This window comes from Prionailurus viverrinus, chromosome X (genome assembly GCF_022837055.1).
Source record: "Prionailurus viverrinus isolate Anna chromosome X, UM_Priviv_1.0, whole genome shotgun sequence".
NCBI classification, from domain to species: Eukaryota; Metazoa; Chordata; class Mammalia; order Carnivora; family Felidae; genus Prionailurus; species Prionailurus viverrinus.
Genome location: NC_062579.1, coordinates 108,346,181 through 108,368,082, shown reverse-complemented (window position 1 = coordinate 108,368,082; position 21,902 = coordinate 108,346,181). Strand labels below are relative to the sequence as shown.

Genomic DNA, 21,902 nt, shown 5'->3' with positions numbered 1-21,902 from the left:
TTACCACTTAAAAAAAAAAAAATCCATTATTTGTCAGCTCCAGAGCATTTAACATATTCGTTCGTTCGTTCTTTCTTTCTTTCTTTCTTTCTTTCTTTCTTTCTACTTTTCTCGTTTCTACTTTTCTAGTTTCTACTTTCATACTATCAGAATGGCTAAAAATTTTGGTAAGTCGATTTTCGTGGCTGAAATAGACCACTTGTTATGTGTTTGAGTTGTTTCCCACAAAAGATCCACTGTAGTCTCAGCCTTGGGGTAGCAAAAACTGAAGGGAGGAAATTCACTAGGATGGGTTTTGAGCATTGATGAAGGAGAGGTTTTCCTTACAGCTGTGCTGCTCTTCAGTGTTAGGTTTTAATCTTCTTATTTGAAATTTCATTTGAACAAATAGCTTTCTTTCCCAGCCCCTTGTACCAACAGGCATATCAACCTGAAAACTGCTGAAAGAACTTACTAGTCTTGTTTTCCACTCAGAGGAGGGTATCCGGATTTGGGGTTGATTTCTCGATAGCGTTCTTACAGACTGGAAGCTGCGATCTAAGAATTAGTGGTGCCGGTTACATGCTGCTGTTGATTCACTTACGAGTAAACCCTTTGTGCAAGCTTCATTACAAGTTGTTCTCCCAAAGACTATACAAAAAATATCTGTTAATCACTGAGATGTTATTTTCAAAAATGCAGTTTATTTTCTGGGGCGCCTGGGTAGCTCGGCTGGTTAAGCGTCTGACTTCGGCTCAGGTCACGATCTCGAGGTCTGGGAGTTCGAGCCCCGTGTCGGGTTCTGTGCTGACAGCTCGGAGCCTGGAGCCTGCTTCGGATTCTGTGTCCCCCCCTCTCTCTCTGTCTTTCGAAAAGGAATAAACATTAAAAAAAAAATAAAAGTAAAAAAAAATGCAGTTTATTTTCACTTCCAAGAAGCACAGGGATAATCTTAATATTGTATAAACGTCCTTTGACAACTTCAGCAGTCTTTTGTGTGGGGGGACTTTCTATATGTCAGTGATATTTCTCTCTGCTCTGCTTGCAGAAATCAATGTTGCAAAAAATACCCTGCCCCAGTTTATGATTATTAAATGAGGTAGACTGGGAAAGAGCCCAGCGCATGGCTGGCTGACTGGAATTGTGTTTGCCTTGGACCTAGCCTCTGTTCCATAGTGCATACTAGCTGGATGACGGGCCTTCCCGAAGGCCTTCTATACCTTGGCCTTGTACGTTATGGCAGGTTATGTCCATGGAAGTCAAAGTAATAGAAGTCTAATCTGATTTTCTTCACAGAAACAATATTACATTGAGGATTATATTGCTGGCCTGATGCCTGACTTTTTTTTTTTTTTTTTTTTTGCCAGAAATGACCATAACCACCATGTTTAATCAACTGTTTAATCAACTGGAAATGATGAATCTGAATACTGCTCTGCATAAAATTGTCTGAAGTGTATATAGATCAGCTAACAAGGCATCACAATAACCAGTCACATTAAATTAGTGTTTAATGAGCTTGTCTACCGACAAAGTTCTTATTGTCACAATCACGGCCTTGTTTTTTATTGAAACTAACCAGAAGGTTTTAAAAAAAAAACACACTTTGCAGAACCTGCAAAGTCAAGGAATTCGTAAAGGGTTTCTTGGGCAGAATTGGAGAAGAATTTAGGGGACACTTGGAGTTACAGCTTTTTGAAAAGCTGAGTTGAGATTTTCTTTTTGCTTTGTTCATTGTAAATTCTGTGTAGCAGACATAGATTTTGGAGAAAAGGTCATTGGGCTCTCTTCAATTGAGTTGCCATCAGGGAAGGCTTTCAGGCGAAAGTGACAGCTGAGAGATCTGAAGGGTGATTACAGGTTAAGACGGTCAAGGTCTCGGAGAGGGGATAGTATTCCGTATTCCGTGTGGAGTGAAGCGGGGGCGGGGCCTGGGGCTCACCTAGAATGGAAGGAAGGCCAATGGGCTGTAACTGAGAAAACAAGGAGAGGCTGGGGGCGCTACAAGGCTGGAGGAGCCGGAGGAAGAGACCTGACTGTGCCAGACCTTGCAGGTCAGAGTAAAGTTTTTAATTTTCGGTTTTAAGATCAGTGGGAAACTATGAAAGCAGGGGACTGGAGGAGTGATCTGATCGGGCTTGCGTTGTTGTGTGGTTGTGAATGTGGTCCTGGCCGGGTCAGCTCTCAGGACACTGCACGGCCATCATTCGTGGTACTTAGCTGATCTGTAGAAGTATTTGTTTCCTATCTGGTCTCCGTCACTACACTCCGAACTCCTTGAAGGCAGAGACAGCGTCACGTTTTTATTCATCACTATATCTGCAGTGTCTTGCCTAGTAGGGACTCAGTGAACATTGGTTGAATGGATGCATCAGCCATATTAACAGCTTTGCCCCTTGACCTGCTATAAGGCAAGAGTGTTAACTTTTTTTTTTTTTTATTGCGGTGAGGTTCACATAACAAAAGTCGTAATTTTACAGTGAATGATTCAGTGGCATCTCATACATTCACATGTGAAGCCACCAAATCCATCGTGTTCTGTAGCATTTTCATCATCTCAAAAGGAAACTTCGTAACCATTTACGTAGTCACTCCCCAGTCTCCCCTCCTTCCAGCTCCTGACAACCACCAACTTGCTTTCTGTCTTTATGGCCTTACCAATTCTGAATATTTTATATACATGGAATCATGCAATATGTGACCTTTTGTTGTCTTCTCTCGCTTAGCATAATGTTTGTAAGGTTCATTCATGTTGTGTAGCACGCATCGGTACTTCATTCCTTTTTATGCCTGAATAATATTCCATTCTACGGATATGCCATGTTTTGTTTATCTGTTGATGGTATTTGAGTGGTTTCCCGTTTTTGGCTCCTGTAAATAAATCGTGTTGCTCTGAACATCAGCGTACACGTTTTTGTTTGAACACCTGCTTTCAATTCTTTTGGGATGTAGACATAGTAAAATTGCTGACTCATGATAATTCCTTGTTTAGCTTTTTTTTTTTTTTTTAAAGTTTATTTATTTATAATCTTTACACCCAGCGTGGGGCTTAAACTCATGATCCTGAGATCAAGAGTCGTATGCTCTACTGACTGAGCCAGCCCGGTGCCCCCCACCCCCACCTTGTTTAGCCTTTTGATGAACCACCAAACTGTTTTCCACCTTTAAAATGCATGAGTGAACCTCCCCTTTATTTGCATTGACTATTTCATATTTTGGTACCTCGTCACATCGTTGCTCAGTATTATGAAAAGTTACAGTGAAGCTCAAAGGCACACTGGACTGAATTGGATTCTAAATCCATAAAATCAGTGTCCAGCATCATTCTAAGAAAGGCTTGGAACTATTAGGAGAACCCCACCTTTTCCTGTTGCCCACATTTTTAGGATCGAAGATGAGGTCTAAAATCCTGACATCTAAAAAAATTTCTTCCTTCTGAACGTATGTGTTGCTTAGAAACTCTTCTCTTTGGGAGGTGTCTTTTGAGAGTTGCGCCGAGAATGATCAGGAAGCCCCATGCAGTCTTACAGCAGAATGTTCTCATCACAGCTAATTTTCTTTTGGTTTGACACATTTATCTTTCTGCCTTTTCCTTTCTGTTTCCCTTTATTCCTCTTTTTTAATTTTTTGAAGCGAACTGTGCCCAGCACCCAGGGAAGAAATGTACCTGCTTGCTTTTGGTCTCGGGCAGAGACTGTAGCAAATGTCGGGGAACCAAACAGGGACACAAGTAGGCCATCTTAGGATATTCAGATACCCTGTAAGATTATTCCTGCCCATCCACAGTCATCAGTCCACAGTCCACCCGTAATTGGCCTCCATTAATTAATAACGGTTGAAATCTGCAGGTGCACTTTCATTTCTGACCTTTGGGAATCGTCTGTGTTCTGTCGGGTTCTGCCATTTTTTTCTACCCTTAACTAATGCTGTCATTGTTTTCTTTGTTAGTGTTTAAAAAGTTTTACATCATATTAGAGTTTACAGAGCAGAGTAAGAATAGACTTGGAAATGTATTAACACATTTGGATACACATATGCCCTTTATAATGTGAAGTAGAGTGAAATGCATTGTAGTCGAGAGAATTCTTTGTGCGCATTTAATTATCGAGTATTCGTCATGACTAATCTGCCGTGTTCCACTGGGCAACAAACACTTAATGCTATAACCACTGTGTTGTTCCATGATTTAGCTAAAAGTGTTTTTCCTGTTCAAAGCTTGCCAGGTATTTTGAATGTTGGCTGTAAATTCTTATAATTGTTCTAAATACCCCCTGTGTGTGCTTTGGAAATATCTCATTGCTATTTTCAATCATGTACTTGAACAGAACCTGAAACTACTGCTTGTCCTGTTTGGTAAAAAACACACAAAAAATGTTTGGTCTGGGGGTGGTATGACCTTTAATGTTGAGTAGTGCTTGTTTTTGAGAAGTCATAGATTCTGAATGTGTCTGCTCTAATACAAATTCTTTCCAGTGGACTTATATCTGGGTGTGTGTTTCATTTTATAGTAAAAACCCTTTGTAAAGGTAAAATTTGTAATTCTAAGTGGTTCATTCATTTTTCTAATTGTGCTTATGATGGTTAATCCTAACCTGTTCTAATTTGAAGTTGTTTACACCCTGGATGCCGGGACATGAAGTCCATCCTATTTTATCAGAAGAACAAACTGTCTCCCTTGGGTAATAGGCACATTTGAGGAGGAATACGTTTTTTCACATGTAAAGGTTACCATTAAAGCAGGTGACACTGTGGTGCTTTAAATGGGCATCCTTAAAGCCCCCAAAAGCTAATGTACTTTTTAGCGTACCAAAATTAGCACCCTTAGGACACAGGAGTCTTTCCCTGGTCTTTGTGACTTTTCATGTTTCCTTTATTTTTCTCTCCTTTTCTACTTTGAAGCTCACGAATACATTTCATCCTGAATACATTATCTTCTCAAGTGTATTGGTTTGTAAATTAGTCTTTATCCTCGAGCCGATAATCTCTTTCCCACCCTTGAACCATTTTTTTGGTTTGTTTTGGTCCATGCCGAAGCCAGGTGGCAAATGGTAACAACATCCAAAACCGCATTTCATGTTTTATTGCTAGAAATCTGGCCCCAACTCCCGTGTGTCCTTTTAGATTATTTAGTCAAGCTCTCCTTGCGTTACCTGGGAAGAAACCGATTCTGGGACTTCCCCAAGACACACACAGACTAATCGGGGGAAGGCAATTAGAACCAAGATCTCCTGGTTTCTTGCCTCTCATAATTAAGCCTCAGAAGCAGAAGCACCCACTTGGGATCATAGCCAAACACTTAATTTTCCTTATCTATTTTTGGCATACTCGGAGAGAAATTGTCACAAATTTAATAGTTATCTCACCTCATACTCTTGAGTGCTTTGCCGATATTCCTGATTGTGAAGAAGTAGGAAATAGAATAGCATTGCCCGGGAGGGAGGATTATACAAGCAGCCTTTCTCCTTCTCCGAGGAACCTCATTGTCCCATGTAATGCAGTTTGGGAAACGTAGCGTGATGTAGCCTCATAGTCTTCCCAGTCCATCTTACAGTGGCATTTCTAGTTGGCATCACTTGAAGGCATATTAAAGTTTCACAAATCCATTTTTATGGTACACAAGTAATAATCCACACAAATAACACAATGAAGCCATAAAGCCATATTTATTTGATGTGGTCTTCTTTCTTCCATACGTACACTGAAAGTTTACATTATGTTTCAAACATATTGCTAATTTCTAGTCTTTTAAGCATGTTTTAGGAATAATTACAGGTCACCCGTTAAATTTATAGCAGCGCCCAGATCCAAAGCTTTTGGGGGGAGAGAAGGGAGATTTCGAGACCATATCAGTAGTGTCAGTGCAGTCCCCCAGTGACCATGTGCTCTGCCACAGAGGGAGGGGCGATCTGCTAATTTTACATCCATGGGGTCAGACCAACAGTTCCAAAGGACGAATGGCTTCTGTTATTGACAACAGCCTCCAGGGGCCTCCTCGAGTGCCCTCACTTGTGGTCCGAGTGCCACCTGCCCTCCTCCCTGACCAACTGTAGTCCTCTTTGTGCAGACGAAGGAACAGTGTTTTCAGCACCAAGCACTGTCTGCTAATGGGCCATAATTCACCGTGCCGCACTGTGGAGGGGTGACATCAGAATTGCCTGGGCCCCTGCTGTAGAGCCAGAAGCCTTCTTGCTATAAATAACACATCTACACCCGAATTACGTTGAAGCCGTTGCCTGGTTGTGTGCTAACCCGGTTCCTGGAATTTCAGTCTTCACGTAGTTGGTTAGTATCTGCAAGCTTCATCCTCTTCTCAAGGAAATAGGCTTTCCGATCCTTTAAAGTGAACCCTGGGTGTCTTGCTAATCCTACAGCAAGCCGTCTTCTAAGTTACGTGAACCTATTTTACTGTTAAAGGAAGCGGGGGCTCACCTAACTAAGCCATAGGTGTGTGTATAATGTCGCTAAGCATAGGTATCGACAATACTTCCCAGGGCCACGTCTTTATTGCTTCTTCTGTTCCCTCCAAACCTTGCCCTAAAAGCCGTTGCCTATAGGGAAGGTGCTGTTTTCAAGCACAGACTTCTTTAAGACGCTGTCATGTTTTGTTTTTTTTTTTCTTAATGTTTATTTTTGAGCCAGCGAGCGAGAGCCAGAGCACGAGCGGGGGAGGGGCAGAGAGAGGGAGACCCAGAATCCGAAGCAGGCTCCTGGCTCTGAGCTGTCAGCACAGAGCCCGATGTGAGCCTCGAACTCACGAACTGCGAAATCGTGACCTCTGAGCCAAGGTCGGACGCTGAACTGACTAAGCCACCCAGGCCCCCCTAAGACACTGTAATTTGAGCCAAGAAGTTGCCGCGAGAACATGGTTGAATGGAAGGCTAGAAATACTTAAGCGAAGAAGTGGCTACCTTCTGCGAGTCTTGAGTCACAGCTCAGACCCCCCCCCCCCCCCGCCCCGTTATTTTCTTGGTTGTTCAGCTCAGCCATCCTCCATAATGGAATTTTGGGTTTTACCTGCCTCTTTTGTTGGGTATGTTAAAACAACAGGTATAGCCTGGATGTGCTGTTTAATTACATTTACAACCTGGCCTTTTTTTTTTTTTTCCCTTTCTAGCTAGTTTGCTTTCTGTATGATATTTAACAATACCAGAGGGAAAAATGCATTCACTGGTTTCACTGGACATACTCCAGCATATATTTGAACTGTTAGACCTTTCCAGGAAACTTATTCTCACTTTAAAAAAATAATGGTGCTATCATTGAAATGGGAGATAAAGCCCTGTTCAGGACTTCAGGTACCTCTTTTACAATATATTTTTTTTGCTCCAGCCAGGGTTTATTGTCTCTCTCCTTACACTGCAATGAGACTTGTTCTCTGGTGACCTAGAAAGTGATATTTGGATGAGAATTTGTCTCTTCTAGGTAGTGACATCAGTAAAGGCATTTTTCTCCCTAATATCCATCCATCCATCCAGGGGTTCTCTTCCTTGCCATTGTTAGGTGTTAGGTATTACTGTTTGCTGCTGAGATAAAACTTCCTTACCTGTGAGATCTCTAAAACGTGAAGAAAATCTTCCAGCCTTGAGGGGCTTCTCCACAAAAACCATCTGCTAAGGCCATATATATATTTGGGTGCACATTTCTGAAGCATTTCCGTCTCTCATGGTAGGGTATCCTAGAGAATATCTGCACTGTATCTCTTCCTCTTATACTGTTGACCTGCCTAGAACCCAAAGTTCAATTGTCCTTTTGTCAAAAGTTTGGTTTTTAATTCCACTTCTTCTTGTCTTGGTCGGTCTGTCGTACGCATGGGTTAGAAAAGAACTCGGCAAGATGAGAAAAATACTGTGTGGTGCAAGGGACTCATATTTTTAAAGGATACTTTAAAGGCAAAAGCTCCAGAGGCAAATCAAGTGTTGGGAGAAGAGTAACAAGAAGATGTCCAATGGTGTGAAACAGGCCACGCCACCAGAACGCTGCTTCAGAGTCTTAAGGAACAAAGCAATCTCCTAGAACTTGCTTGGCCGCCTCCCTTGGAGGTACAGAAACTTGCAAGCCACAGTTGGCTGTCTTCCCAAACTCTGGGAAACTTTACAAGGATCACAGGGGGTGGGTACGAGTTGCTTGATAATCTGCAGCGTTTTCTCTGGGACTTAGCTGCCATTGTGCTAGCAGATTGTCGCGTGTCACAATGCAGATGGTCCCATCTTTCCCTCCTGCCTCTGAGGTTTGTGATCTATATTTTTACTCTGATCTCTTTTCAGCCAGGTCGGGCCTTAGCAAGATGATCAGCCAGCCTCACCGTTCCTATCCGGAGAAGTCCTATACCTCTTTATTTAGAGTTTGTAGGTTTAAGTGTTTGGAATGCAAGGTGATGTGTAGATATGGATAGTGAAAGTGAAAAGTAGCTTCTCAGGCCTTACCGACCTGCGTGCTCAGTTCATCTCTCGTTAAGTTTGTGTGCATATTGTCAGGCCCTAGTGTAAGAGAAAGTCTGTCAACAAGGAAAGTGGAGTTGCTGATCCCCAGCCAGAACTTTAAGAACCTCACTGACTCTCTGTAAATGGAAGAATCTGAATCATGAAGAAAATTCTGTTAGAATCCTGAGTCACTAAATGCTTACGGCATTTTGATCTATCAATTATTAGCCATCCTGTAAGACAGCTGGATTTCATCTTTAGAGCCGCATTTCTGTAGCCCTGAGGTCCTTGAAGTGAGGGCATGGTGGGAAGGGGGACCAGATGGAGAACACTTAGAATTGATTGCCCCTGATGAAATTAAACTGCTCAGTGGATCACATTTGGATAATCGAAGTCTAACTCTTGAGATTCCCAACAAGGCTTTTTATGGAGGTCCTGAGTATTGTGGTTGCTGATTGAGGTTTTTGTTTTGGTGGGGTTTAATACCCATTTCCTATATAGCACATTCTATTCACTTAAGTGTGCCGCCGTCAGGTAATGCCTAACCAGAGACCATCTTTGGGACTAGGGATGTGCTGTAAATATTCAGTTGTCTTTTGGTCAGCTATTTGAGACTTTGGGTTGATATGACCGTAATTAAGCTTTAATGGCAAGAAGACATAAAATGTCTTGTCTTGGTCTGGCTTCACTACCTTTGGCAAAGGAGGGAGACAGCTTAATCACTTAAGAAGATGCAGTGAAAGCAAAATCTGAAAAGTGTGATTTTCAGGCTCCTTTTAGAGTTATGACTATAAATTACACATCAAGATTATTCTTCTTGGCTTGTTATAATGGAGTGGGCTTGGAAACCTCAGCAACGTGACCACTGAATACATTGTAGCAATTTTAACCGAGAGGCTTAATACGCTGGAAATGTTCCCTGGCAGCGTGGTGACCCCATCCTGGCACCTCCCCCCTCCAGCCCTAGAACAGAAACACTGACTTTTAGGAGCATTTTAATAGATGCCTGAAATGTTGCTGAAACGCTAGTTCGTTCTTTCAGTTTTGAGTTCATTTGGCCTTTTTAAGACTGATTATGCCGTTCAAAAATACTAGTGCTTCAGAAAGGAAAATAGCTTTGGGGCCGGGGTGCCGAGAACAGTTTTAAATCATTGCCAGGTTTTCAGAATTTTAATAATTCGTTTTTGTTCATTTGTACGCAGCTACTTAACATTCGCTTTAGTAACTCACAAAGAGCAGTCTGATGACCAATAAAAATAATGGTGTAATTGCAAGGGACGATCTAAATAATTGATGGGAGATTAACCACATGCCAAATAAGTATTGAAGGAGAATCTCATTTTGTGAGCAGCTTAAAGTGATTGGAGGGGGGGCACTATTTGAGGGTTATTTGTATTTTTACCCTCTGGAAAGCAAATTGTTTAAATTATTATAATTACTTTAAAAACGTCGGGGCGCCTGGGTGGCTCAGTTGGTTAAGCATCCGACTTTAGCTCAGGTCGTGATCTCAGGGTCGCTGGTTCGAGCCCCGCCCTGCCTGGGACACAGAGCTCGCTTCAGATCCTCTGGCCCCGCCCATCCACGTCCCCCTACCCCCGTCCCCACCCCCAATCGCCCCCAATCACGCCTGCTGGCAAGTGCATACTCACTCTCAAAAATAAATAAACTTTTTTTTTTTTTTTTAAATGTAGGGTTATGGCTGGTGTACTAAAAACTTGTAGACTCTTAGTTAAGAGCGATCACTGATTCAAAGAGAAAGAGTCTGTAGCAGTTTTCACAGGCATGGGCTGCAAATTAGAGTTGCCACCTAGGGAGCTTCCCGAAAAATTAAATATTAAATAAAAGACCCAGGCATCAGTGTTGCGTTTAAAGCCAACGTGTGGCCAGAATTAAGAACCGCTGATCTGTGACTTCGTGAAAAATTTTAAGTCTGCGAACACCTGGAAAGGCTGGGGACATGAGCTGTTTTAGATTCTGTGCCAGGTTTTATAGTGACAGTCTTGTATCGAGGTCTCTATTTTCTTTCAGTTCTTATTGAGTAACTGGTCTAGAGGCAATCAAGAAACAGATTATACTTTCAACAGCTTTCTATGTTTTATGACTAGCAAAGGAATGGATTTTAGGATGATACTAGTTGAATAACAGTGTCATTTAACTCTGATTTTTATTGAGACACTGTGTTTTGGTATAAATTACTTACCTTTGTTTTTCCCTATAATATTCAGTTCATTCTATGGAGGTATAAATCAAGGGTACAAAAGGGTGGCGCTTTTATCTTGAGGAAAAAAATTGAATTGCTTTCTCTATTAGCCCATGTATTATAGATGCGCTTTTTAATATTTTTCCTTACTTTTTATTGTAGTGTATGATGTGTCATTAGAATAGAATCCGTGCCAGCACATTTCAGTTTTTTAAAATGCCATTTCTAAGGACATTTGGATGGGAAGCACTTCAACACAGGATGGACTGTTAATGAATTAAAATTCATCATGAGGTGGCGGGAATCATATCCTCCCACTCCACACTACATCGTGTGCCATCCCAAAGGGAGATTTTTTTTTTTTTTTTTTAAATGATTCCTACTTGGAGTTTCTCTGCCCTCGCTAAGGCACCTACCTTATTCACAGTCACAGGAACTAAAACCACTACGTTGGCAGCAAGCGGAAAATTACAGTGAATTTACACATGAGTTCAGCGCTGCCATTTTTATGCAAACTAAACAGCATTATAAGCTAGAGCAAATTCCACCAGAAATTGCAGGTTCTTCAGATTTGAGGGTGAAGCAGGCCTGGAAAAGTCGTCTATTTCAGCTCCAGCCCCAGTCCCAGGCAGCTGCAAACCCAAACCTGCCGGGGCTGAGGAGACTTTGCCCTTTTTTAAAAAACCCTCAGTAGACGTTATCCAACTCCTCTCAGGCCCCGTTTTCATCATCTAACGATGATCACTGCCAGGACCCTCCCTCCCGCACCCTCCCAAACCTACACAGCAATTTCAATCCATTTTCTCCCAACTTCATAGACATAGAAGTCACGTAGGCCTTATTTGAAAGTGATCAGAGAGATAATGCATGGGGAAAGCTCTTAGTAAAACCGAAAATGCCACTCACATGTAGGGAATTCATAAAAATATGACGGACCTCAGAAATTGTGTTAGGCTTGTCCCTGCCTTTTATTCTCTGGAATGCTACTAACTGCCAGAGAAGAAAGGTGAAGACCATTCAGAAGTGGGGAAGTACTAGTTTATTTTTGTTTTAAGTTAATAAGTGGCCACTGTTAACCAAGGGGAACAATGTATGTTGGCAGTGCAGGAGACATCCTGCTTCACTGACCCTCTGCCTTTCCTTTTTCCTCTTCCTCCTTTCCCATTGGTAGAATGGTCTGACAACTGGCATAAAAGGTTAACTCTTCCTTATTTACTCTACCGTCGTGTCTTGGTTGCATGAAAAACTAACCAACCAGACAAATATTAAAGGTCGTAAATTGCAGTGTGTATATGTACTTGACAATTTCTGTAATTCAAATAAATCTGTACATTATAAGGTACGGGTCTGTTGTAGAGACTGAGCGAAGACTAACTTACAATGGAAGGTGAGGGTAAGGGTGAATCAGAATGAACTAGACTTTAGCAAGGTGTACTCGCCCTTTTTTTTTTTTTTAATGTTTATTCATTTTTTGACAGAGAGCGAGCACAAGTTGGGGAAGGGCAGAGAGAGAGAGAGGGAGACACAGAATCTGAAACAGGCTCCAGGCTCTGAGCTGTCAGCACAGAGCCTGACGCGGGGCTCGAACTCACAAAGGGTGAGATCATGGTGAGATCATGACCTGAGCCACCCAGGCGCCCTGCGGTGTACTCCCTTTTTGTTTACAATTTGCAAAATGCATATTATGGAAAATTTAGTGCTCTTATCAGTAGGCTGTGTCAGACCCTGTATATTACAGTTGCAAACAAAGAAGTCAGTCCCTGAATCAAAATGTATATAGCTCCCATTCTGATAAAGGTGTTTACCGTCTTCCAGGAACTGTTGGGTCTTAGAATGCCCTGTCTTTGGGCAAGTGGGTAAGTGGCTATGCTGCCTAGCACGGATACTGACTGACTTTTTCCAGATTGCCATGGGTAGAGATTCTGTTAGCCCATGCCAGGGTAGATTTCCAGAAGTTGCCCTTTTTATATACAGCTTAAATCTCTCCTACTTCAATTTATCCCAATACTTTTTGATTGATTCCCTACAGAGTTTGAAAGCAGTATCCCACTAAATAATTATTTAATAAGCTGAAATGAAAATGAGTCAAGAGGTCTTATTTATACTTTGGGGTGATTTTTACTTTAAAAAAATTTTTTTAGTGTTTATTTTTGAGAGAGAGAGAGAGAGAGAGAGACAGAGCATGAGCAGGGGAGGGACACAGAGACAGAATCTAAAGCAGACTCCAGGCCCTGAGCTGTCAGCACAGAGCGCAACGCGTGGCTCGATCCCATGAACCGTGAGATCATGACCTGAGCTGAAGTCAGATGCTTAGCCGACTGAGCCACATAGGGGCCCCGATTTTTACTTTTTTAATTGAAAAAAATAATAATTTTCCCTATAATATCAATATAAGATACAAAAATTCAGATCGAAATGCATCCTTTGGGTGACATTTGGAGAACTTTGCAAGCTCTAAGTAATCTTGCTTTAAAATGATTATTTTGGGGTCAAGGATAGGAAGGGGAATCTTTGTGCCTACCTACTTTGAGTAAGTGACGAATCACTAAATGATGCTCTTGAAACCAGTATTACACTTTATGTTAACTAACTAGAATGTAAATAAAAATTTGAGACAAAAAAATATAATGGAAATACATACGTGGATATTGGTTCCTGTCCTTTTTTTGACTTAAATATATGGTTGTCTCAAACACGATAATATAGTACCATCAGAGGAGACTATCCCCAATTTGTATAAGAAAATGTATTACCCTGATTTAAGATAAGAAGCCAGTAGCGGCCTGGCAGTTCGACTGGGGAGCGGTGGGGGCTGCTGGGAAAGATGGCGCCGGAGGGTGTGGCCCACATCGCGAAGGCGTCGCGCAGGTGCAGCTTCCGGCATATCGAAGGTGGCTCCCTGGCCTGAGAACATTACCAGGATCACCCAGCTCGCAGTTGCGGTTCTTGCCTTTCCTTAGTGTACTTTCACCACTTGGCTACGTTGCAATTGGTCCATTCCTCCCGGAGGATAAAAACGACGGAAGGATAGCTTGATTAATCTTAAAATACAAAAGGAAAATCCCAAAGTGGTGAATGAAATAAACATTGAAGATTTGTGTCCTACTAAAGCAGCTTACCATAGGCGATGGCGTTCTAAACCTTTCCTGCCTGTGATGGTTCACATAAGAAACACAATGAAGTGACAGGAGGTGATGTGGGTCCGCGGATACTGAAGAAGAAAGAAGTATAAGAGGAATGAATTGGGATTGGATTCAGTTGTGCGCTGTTGTAAAGTCTTCTAACAGTAATATTTTTTTCATTCTTTGTACATAGAAGATCTTTGAAATGGTGGTCTTTATCATTGCTCTTGGTTGAGTATTTCTGCCAATTGTGCTTCTGTTCGATACTTTGTATATTCAGTCATTTATATAGAAATTAAATTGTACAATCCTTTCATTCTTACTTCAGTGTACCTTCCTAAATAAAACCACCACTCTTGGTTTTAATTAACTGAGAAAAATCTAAGTTTTTGGCAATGGGTCCAAAGCGATTCCTTTGAATATCAATATTTTTAATAGCATCTATCCGTGAAATTTTTCTCCCTACACTGTTAAATGTATTCTTTTTCAGTCCTCTTCTGTTTTGATCATTTGAAGTGATTTTTCCTCTTTGACCTTCCACACTCCTTTCTTTTCCAATCAATAAGAAAAACATTGTTCTGAAGAATTTCTTGAGTTTGCAAAGAGATAAACGCTTTGCTTTATAAAGATTGTGTCTGAGAACTAGGAATATCCCAGTTTCAAAAAAGACATGAACTACATATAGAAAGTTCCAAAAAGGAACCGTTATGTACATTACAAAAGATTTGTTTACTTTACAGAAGGCCTGTGTGTGTGTGTTCCCGGGTGTGTTTTGTATGTGTATCTTCTTCAACTCTTTGACTCAGTGACGTGGGATGGGGTGGCAAGAATACTTATACTAAACTCATGAGCTGCTGCATTTGAAGGTCAATTAAAAGTAAACATACAAAATGATAAATCGTTCAGTGTTCAAAACAGTATACATTTTTCTCTTTATAACAGTGTAAGCCAATAAAACCTGAAATGCAAAAGGTTTGCAAAATAAACTTCCTGCAGAATCTTTAAAAAAAAAAAAAACAACAACAGAGTAAAGCCTCAGTGAAATAAAAGGGTGAGGTAAAATGGAGCTCAACCTTAGAACTTCTAGATTCAGCAAATCTACTTCTAAAAAACGTAGAAGCGGCATTAGAGACATACCGTGTGAAATGGGACTTTTTGACGGTAGGCTCTGAGAAATCACAAAGGATGTCTTTCCTGTAAAGCCAAAGAAGTAACAACTTCTCTTTGTAGAAGTCGTTGGTCATCATTTAAGACAGCCATTCTGTTTCTCTATACTTACAAGTAATTATTTTGTGTTTAGAAGTGATTTGCCCTCTGCTTTGGACTCTCGGATACGAAATTGACAAGATTGCCCTCAGTCATTGTATGATAAATATTCCCAGTCTGACCTGTTCTAAGTGAGTGCGTTGCTTTGATGGTGATGGTTGAGATTCTATGGAAGAAAGAAAAATGGCAGGAAAAATACTGTTTCTCTGGAATTTAGAAAAATTTCAACATTTTCGAATTGCCGTGTTGGCCTCAGAACTGCTGTCTCAAGCAGCACTCGTACTAATCTTCACTAAGTCAGCGACTAAGCCTAGTGGAGTTTGAGTAGCCTAACAAGGTTTTTTCCCCTTTAGTACTTGGTCTCTCTAGATTGTAATGAAGCATGCCTAGGCAAGAATTCTGAGCTCTATAGAAGCGTGGAGAAATGTGATAAGAAACTGACTTTTCCCCCCCCTTTCTCTTGGTCAGTGTGCTGGAGAAGAGAAAAGAGTTGGTACACGCACAGTGTTTGTTGGCAATCATCCAGTTTCAGAAACAGAAGCTTACATTGCACAGAGATTTTGTGATAATAGAATAGTCTCATCCAAGGTAAGTTGTTTTTTTAATTCAATAGATATATATAGTGATTCATATAGTGAGCCAGATCATGCACTTACTTATGCCTCCAAGGAAGCCGGTGTATGTATTTATATATGCATACGTGGATGTGCACTTAAACACCGTCTAGCAACCACCCAAAGGCTGGTTTTGTTTGGGGTTTTTTTAAAGCATCATTTTGTCTTGTTACAGCTGACATATTATTCACTAGCCTTCCATTATTATTCATAGTGCCTGTTGATTCTGCATATTAAAACTTTAAGCCTTAAAGGGTGCTAAAAGTGGGAATTATTTACTTGCCCAAAGCTTCCTGAATTGCTCTTAGAGTGGATGGAAGAGGCTATAAATAATTTACGTTCTTTTGGAGGGTGCTATCCTGGAATGACATTTATATCTCTCTGTTCCACTGCCAAGCTCCTCGAGTACGCTCCTGGGTCCTAAAGGGTATGTTCTGCTCAGCACATTGCTGGAACAGTTAAGAGTTCAATCACTGTAGCTATGTCACCATTTGAATAATCATCTTCCTTCAGCATCGTGTAGTGCTAAGAGCAGTGACCTGCAAGTCTTAAAGACATGTTTAAATTCTGGCCTGACCATTTACTAGCTGTGTGACCTTGGCCAAATTAATCTCTTGAGTCTAAATGTCCTCATCCATGAAATGGAGCTAATGCTCCATATGTGAAAGCCCCCTTTATACTTCCTAGTACGCAGTTGTCCTCATTCTACTAATATTAGTTCGCTAATCTTGACCTTGGGAACCAGGTTAGGTACTAGGTGCTAGATGGCAGATAATTGATAGATTCACAGTTGAGAATCTTCCCTACTTCTTTGTGTAGCCTGGCAAGGCAGTTCTAAAATGTTAGTGACAGTTGGATCGCTGCCAGTTTGCAAACACCTAGGACCTGAAACAAAATTTTGCCCTTTCTTTAAAAAGGTAACATTTAGGGGCGCCTGGGTGGCTCAGTCGGTTGAGCTCAGGTCATGATCTCGCAGTTTGTGGGTTCGAGCCCCACATGGGGCTTCTGCGCTGACCGAACAGAGCCTGCTTGGGACATCCTCTGTTTCCCTCTCTTTCTGCTCCTTCCTTGCTCACGCACACGTGCTCGCTCGCTCTTTCTCAAAAATGGATAAACATTTAAAAAAAAATGAACATTTAGTTTTCAAATACACGTGATTTTTCTTTATGTGGTGATGCAGTACAGATTATGCTTTTTTTTTTTTTTTTTTAAGTTTACATATTTATTTTGAGGTGGAGAGAGAAGCCCAAGGAGGCTCCACGCCATCAGCCCAGAGCCCGTCACGGGGCTCAAACTCATGAACCGTGAGATCATGCATGACCTGAGCTGTGAGCAAGAGACACTTAACCGACGGCCACCCAGGCGCCCCCGTAGTATTATACTTAGATTATACTTACATAGGGGATTAACATGTAAAATGTGTACAGAATGAGTGAAAACTGTGTTGGCCTAATGAGCCTGTATCTACTAGCCTACAGAACATTCTGAGTATATTTGGATGAAATGTCTTTCCTGTTCATCTTTAACCTTATGGCAGAAAATTTATCCTCAGCCAGAAGTTTTCATACCTGCGCAGGATAGGGAACAGTCCTTTGACTGAAAATTGTATCTCACCCTATAGTATCCAAGATAACAGTAGTAGTCCTTTGACTCAGACTCCTAGGCTTCTAAAACTGCAAGATCCTGAGAGATTATCTGTTCACCTTGCTGACTTTACAGACGAAGAAAACAAATGCAGAGAAATTAAGTTAGTGCCATGGTCACCAAGCAGAGTTAGGAGAAAGGCAGGAGCAGACCTGCTTTGTAAGGACTGGTCGCTCTGAGTGAAGAGCCCTTTTCACATCATTGTACCACGGGGGCTCCTTTCTCGGTTTTCTCTCTTACTGTTTTTTTTTTTTTTTTTTATAAGTTTTTTTAATGTTTATATTTATTTTTGAGACAGAGAGAGACAGAGTATGAGCGGGGAGGGGCAGAGAGAGAGGGAGACACAGAATCCAAAACAGGCTCTGGGCTCTAGGCTCTGAGCTGTCAGCACAGAGCCGGACGCGCGGGGCTCGACCTCGCCAACCGCGAGATCATGACCTGAACCAAAGTTGGACACTTGACCGACTGAGCCACCCAGGTGCCCCATCTATTTTTTCTCTCTTATTATGCATCAAGTAAAATATGAAATAGTTTCTGGGAAATTATTTTTCATAGTGTTTAATGTGGAAGATGCTAATGTAACACACTGATGGTAAAGTCACCTTCATTAAACGAGCGATAACCATTTTGTTGTAGTATACTTGTGATTTCACATTCTAAAAGAACTATAAGACTCCCATCTAATTGTCAAATCTTTTTGTATTTACTATAATATTTTTCATATTTTATCTAGCTTCAGTTTTGCCAGTTGGCAAAACAATGCATTAGGATTTTTTTTTTTTTTTAATTTTTAACGTTTGTTTATTTTTGAAAGAGAGAGACAGATAGTAGGGGAGGGTCACAGAGAGAGGGAGACACAGAATCCAAGCAGGCTCCAGGCTCGGAGCTGTCAGCACAGAGCCCGACGCGGGGCTCGAACTCACGAACCACGGGATCATGACCTGAGCCGAAGTCAGACGCTTAACCGACTGAGCCACCCAGGCACCCCAGGATATTTTTTTTAAATAGTCAAGAGCTCATGGGGCAAATAAAGATTGTTTCTGAACAGGTTTGCATATATATCTCTGTAGTGTACATATGTATTAGAAATCAGAGTAAAGAAGTGAACATTTCTGCATTGAAACACAACCCAGCTCTCTTTTCTCTGTAAATATTACGTGTTTACAATCTTTCTAGATTGCTGATCATTATAACTGATGTGTTTTGTTTATAAAAGCTCCAGAGCAGAAAAAGAGGAGTTGACAGTATACTAACTTCAGAAAAAGAATGACATCTTTTTTTTTTTTATCATTTTATTCATTCATTCATTCATTTTTAATTGACATCCAAGTTAGTTAGCATACAGTGCAATAATGATTTCAGGAGTAGATTCCAGTGATTCATCCCCTACGTATAACACCCAGTGCTCATCCCAACAAGTGTCCTCCTTAATGTCCCTTACCCATTTAGCCCATCCCCCCACCCACAGCCCCTCCAGGAACCCTCAGTTTGTTCTCCATATTTATGAGTCTCTTCTGTTTTGTCCCCCTCCCTGTTTGGATATGATTTTTGCTTCCCTTCCCTTATGTTCATCTGTTTTGTATCTTAAATTTCACATATGAGTGAGGTCACATGATACTTGTCTTCTGACTGACTTATCTCGCTTAGTGTAATACCCTCTAGTTCCATCCATGTTGTTGCAAACGGCGAGATTCCATTCTTTTTCAATCAGAAAGGTTTAGAAGATTAAGATTTCATTCTTAATACAATGAATAATTGTAAGAGAATAGCTTATAGTGTAGTGGTGAAGAACTTCGCCTTTATAGACAGAAGGCCTGGGTTTGAAGTTAAAGTAAGTCATCGGATTTTTCTGTGTCTCAGTCTTCTTATCTATTAAATGGAGATATTAACAGTAGTTACCGCAGAGGATTGTGGTGAGGATGAAAGAAAGGAATCCACAGAAAGCCCTTAAGCCCCGCGCTTGGCCTGTAGTAACTCAGTAACTCAGTCTCCATAACTCAGACTCAGTAGATGGTAGCTGGTATTGTTATTCATGTTTCTGTGATTAGTATTACTGCATTCCTGAGAAGTACTAGTGATTTCCTAACTCTCACGGGTTTTGCTTGTCTGGAGTGCTCTCTCTCTTTAAAAGAGGCCTTTCGGTCCGTTCTGGAGAGAACACTATTTTCACAATGTGAACTTTTCCTTCTTCACGTGCCTTTTGGCTGCTTATATGTTTCACCAGAATCTTTTAGTTGAAGAAATGTACGATTTGTAGAATACATTACCTGCCTTCCAGCTTTGTAGCAAGCGTTGATTTCCTTCTTGAACCTTTCGGTAATAAAAATAACTTTGTCTTACTGGGTGCTTTTTGTTTGTTTACAAATGACATCAGTAATGTCAGTGTAACACTGGGAATAAGTCTCATTAACGCAGGAACACTGAAGAGAAACTTTGACCTGCTTTAAATTTTTTACTAATAAAGTTAGTGTTCCTTTCTTCTTCGGGGAACACGATACTTTTCTTTAGAAAAACCTGTTCTCTGCAGCCTTCCTACTTGACTTTAATACAATCAGCAAGAACCTTTGGGAATCACCAGAATTTTGTAGCTGGGACGAAATTTGGAAATCCCCTTCTGTAGCAAAAGGAGCATTGATTGCATCCTGCTAGGATCTTTAGAATCTTTAGTTTTCACTATATTTTTCCATCATACTTTTTTTTTTTTCCTTTAAAAACCCTGAGCTTTGATCTTGGAGGCACTTCAGTGGGTTAAGAATCAGTGAGCTCGGGGTGCCTGGATGGCTTAGTTGGTTAAGTGTCAGACTCTTGGTTTTGGCTCAGGTCACGATCTCACGGTTTTGGGAGTTCGAGCCCCACGTCGGGCTCTATGCTGGCAGTGTGGAGCTTGCTTGCAATTCTCTCTCTCTCTCTCTCTCTCTCTCTCTCTCTCTCTCTCTTTCTCTCTCTCTGCCCCTCCCCCACTCGCACTGCCTCTGTCTCTCTCAAAAATTAAAAAATTTTAAAAATCAGCGAGCTCTTTATAGGCTAAATGGGTGGTGGGCATTAAGGAGGGCGCTTATTGGGATGAGCACTGGGTGTCAAATGTAGGTGATGAATCACTGGGTTCTACTCCCGAAACCAAAACTATACTGTATGTTAACGAACTTGAATTTAAATAAATACATTTTTTTAAAAATTTTTTTCAACGTTTATTTATTTTTGGGACAGAGAGAGACAGAGCATGAGCGGGGGAGGGGCAGAGAGAGAGGGAGACACAGAATCGGAAACAGGCTCCAGGCTCTGAGCCATCAGCCCAGAGCCTGACGCGGGGCTCGAACTCACGGACCGCGAGATCGTGACCTGGCTGAAGTCGGACGCTTAACCGACTGCGCCACCCAGGCGCCCCTACATTTTTTTAAAAAAAAGAAAGAAAAAAAAAGAATCAGTGAGCTCCACGTAACTCTTTGAAGGCATGCCCAAGGTTAAATTTAGAACTCCTGTGTGAAAGACTCTTGGATTAAAGTTTCAAGCCTAAAATTACACTAGCATTCTCCCTTATTTTAAAACTCAGAATCAGTAGAATTTATTAGACATCTCTTTGAATCTTTTCAGACTCCCTGGACAGTGCCTTTTTAGCTAAAGTTATTAAATCCTGGGGCACCTGGGTGGCTCAGTTGGTGAAGCGTCCAGCTTCGGCTCAGGTCATGATCTCACAGTCCGTGAGTTCGAGCCCGGCGTCAGGCTCTGTGCTGACAGCTCAGAGCCTGGAGCCTGCTTCAGATTCTGTGTCTCCCTCTCTCTCTATTCCTCCCCTGCTTGCACTCTGTTTCTCTCTCTCTCTCTCTCTCTCTCTCTCTCTCTCAAAAATAAAGATTAAAAAAAGTTTTTTTAAAGAAAAAACAGAGTTCCTATGCTCTCAATACTGTTTTAAAAATAAACAATGAGGGGCGCCTGGGTGGCTTAGTTAAGTTTAAGTGTCTGACTTCAGCTCAGGTCATGATCTTCCGGTTCATGGGTTCAAGCCCTACGTCAGGCTTTGTGCTGACCATGCACAGCCTGTTTGGGATTATCTCTCCCCCCCTCCTCCCCTCCCCCATTTGCGCTCGAGAGCTCTCTCTCTCTCTCTCTCTCTCTCAGAGTGAATAAATAAACTCAAAAAATTAAATAAATAAAGTGAAAGCCCTCTATGCCTCAGGGTTATGTGTATACCTCGGCTGTCATGGAGGTGGGAGGTACTGATAGGGACAGAGTTACATTGGTGACAATGGTCCAGACTCCAGTCATTAGCTGAGCCAGAGCAATTAATTTGTTCATTCATTCATTCATTCATTCAGCTAATTTATTTAGTGTCTACCTTGTGTCTGTAGGTGTCGGGGGAAAAAGTAATAAAAAGACAAATGAACAGCCTGTCCTTATAGAACTCATTGCCTACTGAGGGAGAAACTTTAATAATAAATGCACGCATATATACTTACTCATTGTAACGAGTTTTTATCGAGGAAGTATAGGATGATATGAGAGCACCTAACGAGGAGCCTGATGTAGATCAGGTCAGGGAAGGCTGAGGTTGGAGACTAGATGGCCCAGTTGTAACGCTCAAAGTGAAAACTTGTCTCCTCCTGTATGCCTCTAAGTGTATGCTTCTTTGTATATGTGAGGTTTGGGTTTTAAATGTGCT

At 41.3% G+C, this 21,902-nt stretch overlaps 1 protein-coding gene across 16 annotated transcripts in view; it reads left to right on the top strand.

Annotated features, from left to right (window-relative positions):
* ATP11C (ATPase phospholipid transporting 11C) overlaps positions 1-21,902 on the top strand; it is a 174,623-nt gene that overhangs the window by 66,209 nt on the left and 86,512 nt on the right. For all 16 annotated transcript variants that reach the window (XR_007148902.1, XR_007148901.1, XR_007148904.1 and 13 more), the window contains one exon: positions 15,456-15,575. Coding sequence is in view for 12 of the 16 variants with exons in the window: in XM_047843597.1 (XP_047699553.1) it covers positions 15,456-15,575 (120 nt within the window). In the remaining 4 variants the exon portion in view is untranslated. The remainder of the gene's footprint in view (positions 1-15,455; positions 15,576-21,902) is intronic.